At 39.1% G+C, this 12,915-nt stretch overlaps 1 protein-coding gene across 1 annotated transcript; it reads right to left on the bottom strand.

Annotated features, from left to right (window-relative positions):
- Nucleotides 1–103: 103 nt before the first annotated feature.
- On the bottom strand, nt 104–12,878 carry LOC113139593 (uncharacterized). Its single transcript, XM_026322893.1, has 20 exons — nt 12,787–12,878; nt 12,583–12,640; nt 12,098–12,261; nt 11,723–11,767; nt 11,496–11,602; nt 10,480–10,649; nt 9,847–10,001; nt 9,294–9,504; nt 8,846–9,037; nt 8,355–8,633; nt 7,453–7,490; nt 6,961–7,024; nt 5,153–5,316; nt 4,832–4,876; nt 4,463–4,569; nt 2,188–2,357; nt 1,883–2,046; nt 1,214–1,424; nt 608–817; nt 104–503 (listed from the first exon to the last, which is right to left on the bottom strand). Exons 1-20 carry the CDS (start codon nt 12,811–12,813, stop codon nt 220–222), a joined length of 2,865 nt encoding a protein of 954 aa, XP_026178678.1. The 5' UTR covers nt 12,814–12,878; the 3' UTR covers nt 104–219.
- Between the last annotated feature and the right edge of the window lie 37 nt (nt 12,879–12,915).

The following is a 12,915-nucleotide window of genomic DNA, read 5'->3' as shown; positions in this document are numbered from 1 at the left end:
GATGGAAGAATTCGCAGATCAAATATTGGTTTTAGAGACTTTGTGCCTAAAAGGATAATTAAAATATATAATGTTACGAATAATAAGCCTTTAAAACATTAAATCAATTTTGAGAACAATTTTGAGAATTTCCGCTATGCTTACTGTATATTTCATAATGCTAACAAATAATGTTTCCCAGAATCATTCAAAATATGAGTAATATGAAAAAAAGCAAAATCAAAATGTGTTGTATGACTGCGCCCAGACAATGATGATGGTAATGAAGCTGACTGATATGAAGACAACATAGAGGCCAAACAGCAGGCGGTCTATGACCAAACCGACCTGGACCCATTCCCTTGTGCTCTGGTTTTCACCCAGCTGCTGTTCCACATGGATGCGGAAGAGCTTGAGGTTCCTGCCTATGTTCTGAAGTTCCTCCAGGGTCTTGTCCTCATCCAGTGGTCCCTTTTCCTCTGTCACTTCACTGTCATCTGCCGCCAGCGATGAGAATTTCTGTCCTGTTGGAGAAGAGTCATGGTAGGTGTTTGGCAGCTCTGACTTCTGTGGCTCATCATTGTGAATCATTTTCATATGACATTATATCTCAGATCTGACGTTTTACCTTGTACAACAGGAGTTTGGATGATCGTATTTTGTAGATCTTTGGGCTTTGGAGGAAGCCATACCAATTGGCCCAGGATATGAAGAACAAACACTCTGATCCAGCGAGGAACTGGAGCATAGTCAGCGGAGCCACACAACAGGTTGGTAACGATGACAGTCTCCAGTAGACTGGCCACCATCAGAGCCAGGCATAGAGACAAGAAGACATCTGTAATAATAATAAATTGTAGTTTCTTTTAGAAAATTCTTGTTTAGAAAGCTGCTTCACAGAAAAATAGCAATTCAATCCTGTAAAACCTATAATTGTTTGAAGTAGTTTTTTTTGACAGTGGAAAAAAAAGTTGAGAGCCAACATGCCAGCTCACAGCTGGCTTTATATATCAGGTAGAAATGGTGAGAATTAATTGAAAACTGCTCTACTAGAGTGATGAGAGTGAACCCAAAACAAACCCCAAAGTTGCAGCTGTGCAACCAAAAACAACGGATACATACTAAAACATTCCATATATGCAAAGTTTTGGTAGAAGTGACCATTTTCACATTTACAGACCTGATGCCTACCAGCATCAAGAAATAAATACTAATGAAAATATTGTCAACTGACTTATGAGGGGCATGCTGTTTCCAGTGACAGGCAGCAGGTCATTCATGAGGAGCAGGAAGACGGTGTAGCCCAGGATGAGGGTCATCTTGAATGCAGACCGATCGACAGTTTTGGGAGGCAGCAGGAAGCTGAAGAGGTCCACTGTGATGAGAAAGCAGCTAGGGATCAGCAGGTTCACCACGTATGTGATGTACCGACGCTTCACTACCACCTGCAGCAGAGTGGGCACATGAACAGCAGTGAGGGTAAGGTTCAAATAGTAAACCTCTTGAAATTCACTGGTGAAATATATGATCACAATGTTAGTGTTAGGCAATTTGTTCAACTTACAAAAGTATGTTTTCATCCATTTTACAGTCTGATAAAAAGCATTGGATTATACAGCTCTAAGAAGTTTTAATATCAACTTTTAGGTTATATTATGTTTATGATTGATTCATAGAGTATTTTTTAACTGTGACACTTAAATTCTTTAGCCATACACAAACTGTAGTGTAAAATATCTAGTGATGCTTTTTGGATCACTTTCCTAAAGACTTTTCAGTCCTGTTCATCCTGCTGTACCTTCCTCTCAGCTTTCCTGTTCTTCATGTGAATACATTAAACAGTACAACATGGGATTGAAGAATTTTTAAAGTATGTTTATTAAAGTATACTGTATTTTCTTACAAAGTAGCACAGCACTTGGAAGATTTTGCCATCAGTGTCTTGCAGCTGGTCTTTCTTCAATGTGATTCCAACTAGCTCCCACTCACCCATAGTTGTCATCGAATATTTAGAATTTGTTAGTACATTCTCTGCTGATGAGCTATTGATAAGTGTGATGTCATCCACTACAAGGAAAGAACAATGTAGTCAAATCTTGACATGTAATCTAATTATAAATACATTTGTTACAGATATGCCCGTGTCCATCATTTACTTTATAGAATTAGTGTTAAAAAAACCCCAACAAAGGACTGATTTCTACTTACCATGGTGTAAGTAGGAGGTGAAGGTTAAACTGCAGTTCTGGATGTCAAACGGAAACTTGTAGATGTCAAGTTTGCAAGAACTGACCACTTTAGCAGGCAGTGTATCAAGAATTAAGCCATCAGTAAACAAATAGCAGTATGGGGCAAATGGAGCTGTGTTCTTCTCCATACTGTAGGATAAGAAAAGACATAAAATCTGTAAATATATCTTTGATGAACAATATTTGTCAACAACTATCCAATCCCTGGATACTAAAACTGGCCCTAGGGACATGGAATGTCACCTCGCTGGCGGGGGAAGGAACCTGAGCTTGTGTGGGAGGTTGAGCAGTACCGACTAGAGATAGTCAAGCTCACCTCCACGCACAGCTTGAGCTCTGGAACCCAACTCCTTGAGAGTTGCCTGTGGTGAGAGGCGGCGGGCTGGTGTGGGCTTGCTCATGGTTCCCCAGCTCAGCCGCCATGTGCTGGAGTTTTCAACAGTGAATGAGAGGGTAGTTTCCATGTGCCTTTGGGTTGGGAATAGCTCTCTAACTGTTGTTTCGGCCTACGGGCCGAGTAGCAGTACAGAGTTGGAATCCCTAGGAAGGGTGCTGAAAGGTGCTCCAACTTGGGGCTCCGTCATTCAACAACAACAGTAAAACCTGGAGGGGCGTGATTGGAAGGAACGGCCTCCCCGAGCTTAAGTGGTGTTTTGTTGTTGGACTTCTGTGCTACTCATAACAAACACCATGTTTGAGCATAGGGGTGTCAGTGCATGTGGCACCAGAACACCCTAGACCAGAGGTCAATGATCGACTTTGTGGTCATGTCATCTGACCTTCGGCCGTATGTCTGTGGAAGGAATACTACGAGGATCTCCTTAGTCCCTCTGACACACCTTCCATAGAGGAAGCAGAGGCTGAGGACTCAGAGGCTGATACATCTATCAGCCAGGCCGAAGTCACTGAGGTGGTTTGGAAGCTCCTCGGTGGCAAGGTACCGGGGGGTGGATGAGAGCTGCCCTGAGTACCTTAAGACTCTGGATGTTGTTGGGCTGTCTTGGCTGACACAAGTACAACATCGCATGGTGTTCGGAGACAGGGGACAGTACCTCTGGACTAGCAGACCGGAGGGTGTGTTCCAACCACAGGGGGATCACATTCCTCAGCCTTCCCGGGAAAGTCTATGCCAGGGTACTGGAGAGGAAAATTCAGCTGATAGTAGAACATCGAATTCAGGAGGAACAATGCAGTTTTCGTCCTGGTCGTGGAATGCTGGACCTGCTCTATGCCCTCTCCAAGGTGCTTGAGGGCTCATGGGAGTTTGCCCAACTAGTCTACATGTGCGTTGTGGACTTGGAGAAGGCATTTGACCATGTCCCTTGTGGCATCCTGTGGGAGGTGCTCTGGGAGTATGGGGTGGGGGGCTAAGGGCTGTCCAGTCTCTGTACGAACAGAGCAGGAGTCTGGTTCGCAGTAAGTCGGACCTGTTCCCAGTGCATGTTGGACTCCGGCAGGGCTGCTCTTTGTCACCGGTTCTGTTCATCACTCCAGTTCAGGAACCACAGGACTGCATCTCTATTTTATGCAGATTATGTTGTTTTGTTGGCTTCATTGAGCCAGGACCTTCAGAATGTGCTAGGGTGGTTTGCAACTGAGTGTGAAGCAGCTGGGATGAGAATCAGCACCTCCCAAGTCCAAGGCCATGTTCTCAAATGGAAAAAGGTGGCTTGCACTCTTTGGGTTGGACGAGAGACCCTGCCTCAAGTGGAGGACGTTTCTACCCTCACCTATGGTCATGAGCTCTGTGTGCGAGGAGGAAGTGTCTAGGGAGAGGGAAGTCTGGGCATCCCTGCTTAGACCACTGCCCCTGCGACCCAGTACCAAGTAAGTGGCAGAAAATGAATGGATGGATGGATGTTTTGCTACAGTATATTGTCCTTCATTATTTATTTATACATTCCTCCTTGAGATTAGGCTACATGTTGACAAGAAATACCTAAGTGCTCCTTTGACAAATCTTTCTAGAAATACTATTTTTGAGATGTTTGTTTGCTTTCTAGTCTATATAACCTTTAGTCTAACATGTTATGTGAAGATACTGTAAGTATTACTGAGCCATTCTTAAGTCACTCAGTCACCCCAATATTTCCCTCAACTGCATGACACCTATATGTATATGAATTTCAGTTCAGGGATTAAATAAAGTTTATCTCATTATCTAATATTCTGTCAAAAATCAAATTTACCCCTCAGCGAAGGCAACACTGCTCTGCAGAGTAGATTGTACTTACAATTCACTGATGACAATATCTGGAACCCAGAGCAGTTTTCTTGGAATACTAATCCATTCAGAGCCACATTGTTCTCGCTGCCAGGTGATGAACTCATTCCTCCACATCTACAACACAAATTATACAGATAATATATCCAACAATCCACACCTTTCTGTTTCAACCTGTCCGGTGGACAGGTTGGATTTTTTAAATCATCATAAACAATATTTTATTTTTTACTGAAACCTTTTAATGTTGCCCCTGATTAAATATGTGAATTACAAATTTGTAGTTTTGAATGTTCTGTTACTTGTGCACAGTAAAATCTGCTAACCCAGGTAATGTTGATTTCTAGTAAACTTTATTTATTGCAAATAAACTACTTACTAAGGATAGCCAGATATATGTTGTGAGGATTTGGGACTTTTCATCCTGAAGAAGAACCAACATTTAGTCAAATGCATTTTTTCTTTATTGATATTGTCTGTTATGGAAAGTTATTCTGGACAGATAGAAACTACAAAGATTACAATTTTAGGTCCAGTAAACCAAAGTAAAATTGTATGCAAAAAAACTCACAAAAAAACAAAACAGAAAGGTGTGGATTGTAAAATATACAATGATCCATTTATTTTAAACTCAATGTCCTTTAAGGCGATTACACTTACGGTACGCTAATTAGATTTTGGATAATGTTATGTCACTTACCACCCCTAAAATGCCAAACAGTGTGAAATCAATCTTGACTTCAGTAGGGGTTGAAATATTCATGACAGGTCGAATTGAGTTCATATTGAAGACTGGTTCAAGAGCCTCCAGCAGGGACTTTGGGTTAGGCTGCCGGCAATTCAACATGATAGAATTACATGGAGCTACAGAGGAGAGAAGAAATTTGGTAATATCAATGTTTAAGAAGCTTTAGAATTATGTAAATTAAGAAAAATGCACAAAGTATTAAACCTTAAACAGCATCAGAGACAAAAAAGATGTAATAATGGTAGTTTGGAAGTGGTTGATAGTTTTGCTATTTTAGTGTCACTTTTTGTGGGTGGGGATTTTTTGTCAGTGTTTGATACCCCTCTAATTTCAGTCCTGACAAATTTAACAAAGATCTCCTGTACAACTCTGTTTTCATACTTCTTCTGCTTTTCCTTTCTCCTGCTCCTTTCAGGGGTCGCCACAGTGAATCATCTGCCTCCATTTAACCCTATCCTCTGTATCCTCCTCACCCACACCATCTATCTTCATGTCCTCCACTACATCCAAGAACCTCCTCTTTGGTCTTCCTCTAGGCCTCCTTCCTGGAAGCTCTAACCTCAGCATCCTTTTACCAATGTATTCACTGTCCCTCCTCTGAACATGTCCAACATGTCCGAACATCATGGTCCACAGAGATTCCTGTCTAACCTCATCTGTCAGCCTGTCCATCATCACAGCAAACAAGCAGGGGCTCAAAGCTGATCCTTGGTGCAGTCCCACCTCCACCTTGAACTCCTCTGTCACCCCCACAGCACACCTCACCATTGTCTTACAGCTCTCATACATGTCCTGCACCACTCGAACATACTTCTCGGGCAGTCGTGGACTAATGGATAGGGAGTTGGACTTGTAACCTGAAAACTGCAGGTTTGAGTCTCGTGTCCAGCAGGAAATTGTCAGTGGCATGGAGTGAACAGCCAGTGCCCTGTCCATCTTCAATACCACGACTGAGGTGAGACCCTTGAGCAAGGCACTGAGCCCCCAACTGCTCCCTAGGTGCCGCAGCACTGGCTGAATGAGTTAAAAATGCAGAGCACAAATTCTGAGTATGGGTCACCGTACCTGGCCAGTTAAGTCACTTTCACTTTCAGGTATGTCATCAGGGCCAACTGTCTTTCCACTCTTCATGCTCTTCAACGCCTTCCTCACTTCATTCTTACTGATCTTTGCTACTTCCTGTTCCGCAACAGTCACCTCTTCTACTCTGTGCTCTCTAACGTTTTCCTCATTCAACAACTCTGTTTTAATACTACAAAGGTATAAAATCTTACAAAATGTGTACAAAGTGCTTTGCTCAAGGGTCTCACCTCAGTCGTGGTATTGAATGTGGACAGGGCGCTGGGTGTTCGCTCCGTGCCACCAACAATTTCCTGCCGGACATGAGACTCGAACCTGCAATTTTCAGGTTACAAGTCCAACTCCCTACAAAGTTGTTATTCCTCCTGATGAAGTTAGTAGGACCAAGACTGAAAAGTGCCGAGGGCCCAAATAGTCAGTGACACCATATTGCAATATATTACATCAGAACAACTGAGACTCCCAATAAACATCAGAAACAGCTGTTAAAATTTGCGCGACTGTGTGCATGGACATTGCAACACTGATACTGTTCATTTCATTGACAGCAAATGAGTATTTCTTGCTTTAATTTTCCAGTGACAATAAATCACATCTACTGATAAAAAGCTAATAGTATTAAATAAGTGTCACTGTTGTATAAATATAGAAATATTTCTGTGTAGAGAATGTGTACTTACCATGCATGAGCACAGAGGTGATGATGAATAGAAGCACAGAGGGCTTGATTTTCAACTGGCGGCACTAAAAGCATTAACATTAGGTCAAAAGCAGTTGTTAGATCGGCTGAAGTGATGCTTATGGTGTGAGGGCTGTTCTGTGAAGGTGTCTTTACAGATTTTAGGTAGCAAAATATATCATGATTTTTATTTATTGATTCAAGTGCACTATAAGACCTACCTGTACATATAAAACTGAATTATTTGGCATGTCTGAAAAAAGCTTGAATGCTGCAAAGTCCCAACATGGGAAAACCCTTATATAATCTGCTGATCTAAAGAAGTATTTCTTACTAAAACCCAACTGAGAAAGTGTGTGAATTCATCTTGTTTCTTTTTTGAAACAAAACCCCTAATTGTGATCCAACAAAATGACAGGTTATTTCTAACTGAGTTACTTCTTGATGTAATAGGCTGTAATGTGCTTCCAGCTTTGTTGTACAGAAACCTGACCTCAATCTTATCCTGGACCTTTAGGATGAATTGTACCACTGCCCGTAAGCCAGACCATATCACCCAAAATAAGCACCTGAACCCAGCAATCCCCATAGCCTGGCTTAATTTTGCGATTTCATGCTCAGTTATGTAGTATACCAAATGATTTGTTTGCTCTGTGCATGACTAAACATTTATATTTTGTAATTGCAGAGATAAATTTTCTCTTGTTTAAAATAATTATTATGATTGAGCATAATAAGAAATGTATTATGTGACATGTAATATATATACATTTTATGGCATCTTAAATTTAGTAAAGGCATTAGCTACATATAGTAGAAACAACACAAAACATTTAGATTTTAGATTTCCTGTATGTATGCTTATTTCCAGTATTTTTTGTTTGGCGTTTTTTAATTAAAATTATGATTATATTCTATGTGATACATGTGACAGCTGGTATTTATCTTGTGTAATTTGTGATAGCTACATTTACATGTTAGCTTAGCTTAGTTTAGGTTATCCTTCTGCACAGTGTAAACACTGTGAATGTTAGAATTCAAAACTGACATTAAAATTTAGAAGTAAAAAATTGGTACATGGTAATTATGTTTGAAATAAATGTCAATCAAAAACTGAAAGGAATTTTTCCAGGTAATTTTATTTGTATACAATCGAACAATAAGACACAAAATGCTAAGTTATTCTATTAAGGCAAATTTATTGTCCAATAGTGATAACATTACTATTTGTTATTATAAACAATAGTACAGTAATGGTAGAATTAATTAATGTATTTGCTTCAGGAAAACTTTATAAAACATTTTGGGAAACAAAAAAATGAATCTAGAACTGAAAGTTTGAGACACTGCTACTTAAATAAAGCCCTTTGAAACAGACAGCAGTTGTCTACTGACTGGATGAGTACACCCAGATAATGATGATGGTAATGAAGCTGACTGATATGAAGATAATGTAGAGGCCGAACAGCAGGCGGTCTATGATGAAACCCACCTGGATCCATTCCTCTGAGCTCTGGTTTCCACCCATCTGCTGCTCCACCTGGAGGCGGATGGCCTGGAGGTCTTTGCTTAGGCTCCTCAGCTCCTGCAGGGCTCTGTCATTCACTGGCACCCTGTTGTCTGGAGGTCCCTTATCAGTTTTATTCTTTGTCACAACAGCAGTGGTCCCCGTGTCTATTAAATAAAAAAGTAGAATTAAAAAAAATTAAATCAATCCAAAAACTACTTAAATGAACATTCAATGCAGTTGCTTTTCTTCTTTTTTTCTATATACTTCTTAGTACACTAGACACAATCATATTGATCCATCTGATCTACTTTGTATATTGAGTTTTTTTTCTCTAATAATTCTCTATAATTCTTACATATAACCACTGTGAAACCGCCAATAAATGGAATACCTGCAGCTTTATCCTTCTGAGGCAGGCAAATGAGACAACCCAGAAATTGCACAACAAACACTTGGATCCAGTGAGGGACGGGAGAGAAATTACTAGAGCCACACAGCAGCTTGGTGATGGCAATAGTCTCCAGGAGACTGGCCACCATCAGAGCCAGGCAGAGAGAGAAGAACACATCTGTCAAAGAAAGACAAGAGACAATTGAGCGAAGTGAGGCCTCTTTTAAACCCCTCCAGACATGCAACTGTAAATTACATGTAAATCAAAACTGGTTAGAATATATGTTTATGAATGAGAGTATGAAAATCACATTTTATCAGTTCATGTGTTTGAGAAGTATGTTTTTATAATAAAACCTGTACCTATATTTTGCAGTACATCACATTTGTTCTTAGCTTAGTTCTTGTACATTGTGAAACTGAATAACACTAACTTAGGAGAGGTATGGTGTTTCCAGTAACAGGCAGCAGGTCATTCATGATGAGCAGGAAGACGGTGTAGCCCAGGATAAGGGTCATCTTGAAAGCAGAGCGGTCCACACTCTGGGGAGGCAGCAAGAAGCTGAAGAGGTCCACTGTGATGAGGAAGCAACTGGGGATCAGCAGGTTCACCACATACATGGTGGCCCTGCGCCGCACTCTGATCTGCAAAAAATGAAAAACACTTTGTTAGGTACTGTTTCTGTGCACATTTAAAAGTGGTCCTGTAAATGAAGCTTTATTGCTAATTTCTATGGAAAAAAATGCAATGTGTAAGATAACTGTCATTATAGCACTTTTGAAATACTTTTTTACTTTTTATCAAAGTATTCAAAATGAAACTTATAAAGTATGCATTCATTATATAGTTGCATTTAAGTTACATGTTAAATAATTAATCAAGCATACAATATTATTTTGAGGTGAGGTTTTCAACCCATCTCTTACCAAAGGAAATGCATTTTAATGTCCATTTATTGCAATTGAAAGACTTTAAAATAAATGTACATGAAACTCAAGCGTATCAAATTCATCAGGGTTTGCATCGGATTTGTGGGCAGTGATATCCAGCAGCTCCCACTCCCCCACTGTGGTCATCACGCTCTTGGAGTACTCTGTGATGTTAACTGCCGGTCTTCCTAGGAAAATCCTTATGTCCTTTGCTGGTGAGAGAAGAATAGATATGCACCTGTAAATTACATGTAAATCAATTGGCCTAGAAGACATGTTTATGAATTAGGGCATCAAAATCACAGTTTATCACTTTTATCACACCAACTGCCTCAAATGTTCATTTGAAATGTATAACATTATCAAATACATTATTATGTAATCAAGTCCAATAAAAGCACATTTCCCCATTTCAGAGCCAAACAGTAGAAATGCATAGTTTCTGGGTATGTATATAGATTATTTTTTCATGTTTGCCCAGTGCCTCTAGCTGGCCACTGTAAACATCTATAAAGTGCAAGAATAATTCCTCAATTGCACATAGTTCTTTTTAATTAATTATCCAAGCATTTATGAAGATGAAAGTTACATAATATGAGCCTCAGCAGGCTATTTAGATATCTAAAGTGATGTGAACTCATAACACATCGGATTAAAGAATAGATATGTGCATTCTGTGATGTGTCTTACCCAGGTGGAGATAGGCATTGAAAGTGAAAGTGCAGTTCTGTATGTCAAAGGGGAACGTATAGATATTGAGGTTACAAGAGCTGACAACTTTGACAGGTTGAGAATCCTCCATAGTACCATCACTATACACGTAAACATACGGGACAACTGGTGCTGTGTTTTCATCCATACTGCAAGACAAGATCAGGCAAAGAAATTATGAGTGAAATATTTGCAAAATGAGAGCATGTTAAATTTAAACAAAGCAATGATGAAGAATCTTACTTTTTGTACTGTTAGGAGCTGTTTTAGATTTGTGGATATATGTTTAACTGCAAATAAAACTGTTAAGATAGGTAAAAGTTTTCAGTTACAGAATAATAGGCTATTACATACGATATTGTGAAAGAATATTATATTTTTTGGTATTTAAATTCACCTGTGGCTTCAAACTGGCCGTTTTTGAACTAGGAATTCCCTACCAACCAGCTGTATACACAGCACATTTTAAATTTATCAAATAATTTGTATATTGTCTTAATACTGTGATTAAATGATTAATAATCTATTTCAACAATGTAAAGTTTATTATTATTGTTATGCAGGACCACAAAACCACACCCATATTTTTTTGTTCATTTAAAGGATATGGCTAGCTATATCATGTATTTTACTATTGTCAACAAATAACATAAAAAAAACACAAGAATAAATAAATAAACAAACCGGATCCTACTGACAGGTATTTCAGCCACCCATCCATTATGTATACCCACTTATTCCTCTTTAGGGTCACAGGGATCTGCTGGAGCCTATCCCAGCTCTCTTTTGATGAAAGGCAGAGGTATACCCTGGACACCCTGTGGTCGCAGGACCACACAAAGACAAACAACTCTCACATTCACTCCTATGGGCAATTTAGAGTCACCCATCAACCCGACATATGTGTTTTTGGACTGTGGGAGAAACCAGGTATTTCATGTGTACCCAAATCCTGATAGAGTTCTACATATGCTGTGTTAAATATTGTAACTCACAATTCGTTGATTACAATATCTGGCACCCAAAACTTTTCTCTGGGGAGAGAAATCATTTTGGTACCGCACTGGCTTGGATCCCAACTGATGAAGTCGTTTGTCCACCACTAAAACAACAAAAGCTGACCTCAGTGCACAGAGAAGGAATAGACAACAAAAAATTATCTCACAGTTTTTCCTGTTGTTCATGACTGACTGTGAAATTAATTAATTAATTTTGTACTTACATACTTTAACCAAAGGTAAGTAATCAAGAGTTGGGCCTTTTCATTCTGAAAGACAAGAGGAGTTAAAGAAAGCGTCTAAATGTGATTTTGGAGACAAGTTTGGACACACTTTTCACATTGAATTTAACTAGAGGGTTTGTCCAAATTTTGACAGATAATGTAGATACTAGAAGAAATCTCAGCTTGTTAAATGACTTTGATTTTCAGTATTGAACTTATAATATGAAAATTGTACAATTATAAATATCCTTTTGGTATAGAAATTACTTGTTAATGATGCCTGTTATAGACCCAAATCTAAAGTACAAAGTATAATAAATGGTGCAGCATTGTATAACATGCTCCTTAGTGTCATCTTCTCAGAGCAGAACATACCACGCCTAATATCCCATACAAAGTGAAAAATGTGCTTATGTTGGTACAGGTTGACATGTTCATGACGGGTCGTATGGCGCTCAGGTTAAAGACTGGAGTGAGAGCTTCGAGCAGGGCAGGTTGGTTTGGTTGAGAGCAGTTCATTTTGATGGCATTGCATGGAGCTGATAAGAGGAATCAAGGTAGATATGCATAGTTATAAACACACATTGACTCATGTAATTTTCAATGAAATAAAGTGTTTTTTGAAATAGTTTCTTGGGATTGTTTTAGCTTTACTTCCCACTATTCAATCTGTCAAACCTTTTTTTAAATTTATTGCACAATATACAGGTCTTAACATCTTCCAGTATTTGGCTTAAAATATTGCATATAAATGATATAGCCTATAAACACTCTGCATCGTTTCTATTTGTGACTGATGCTGTCTTGTTGCTGATGTTTCTTGACCAAAGCAGGATGTCAAATATTTATATTGTGCTTACCTGTCATAACAATCATAACGAACACGATCAGAGTGAGCCTGAATAATGGAAGAACCCACTAGAATGAACAGACATTAAAAAAAACATTATTTTTGGAAAAAGGTGTTCAGTTACAGAGAAGATTTTATATAAGGGATGCGGTATTTAGGCTAGGAAATAACACTTTATAACATGCAGAATATGCACCAGGAAAATATTTTTTACCTTATGTGAAGAATCCTTGGATGCCATGATGTTAGAGTTGAATATTTAGTTTTCTACAGTTTTCAGGTGAGAACACTTTCCTCCGTCTCAGCTGCAAAACATCACAGAATTGTCATCATTAGTGTCAAT

Source organism: Mastacembelus armatus, chromosome 4, assembly GCF_900324485.2.
Source record: "Mastacembelus armatus chromosome 4, fMasArm1.2, whole genome shotgun sequence".
Taxonomy (NCBI): domain Eukaryota; kingdom Metazoa; phylum Chordata; class Actinopteri; order Synbranchiformes; family Mastacembelidae; genus Mastacembelus; species Mastacembelus armatus.
This window is presented reverse-complemented; position numbering and strand designations above follow the sequence as displayed.

What these genes read in the sequence shown, in the direction of transcription:
- LOC113139593 (XM_026322893.1), bottom strand. Translation starts at nt 12,813, where the DNA reads ATGGCATCCAAGGATTCTTCACATAAG. An exon ending in AGGTCCAGGATAAGATTGAG is followed by an intron (nt 7,025 to 7,452) that starts GTCAGGTTTCTG and finishes TAATGCTTTTAG; the next exon opens with TGCCGCCAGTTGAAAATCAA. An exon ending in CCAAACTCCTGTTGTACAAG is followed by an intron (nt 504 to 607) that starts GTAAAACGTCAG and finishes CTTCTCCAACAG; the next exon opens with GACAGAAATTCTCATCGCTG.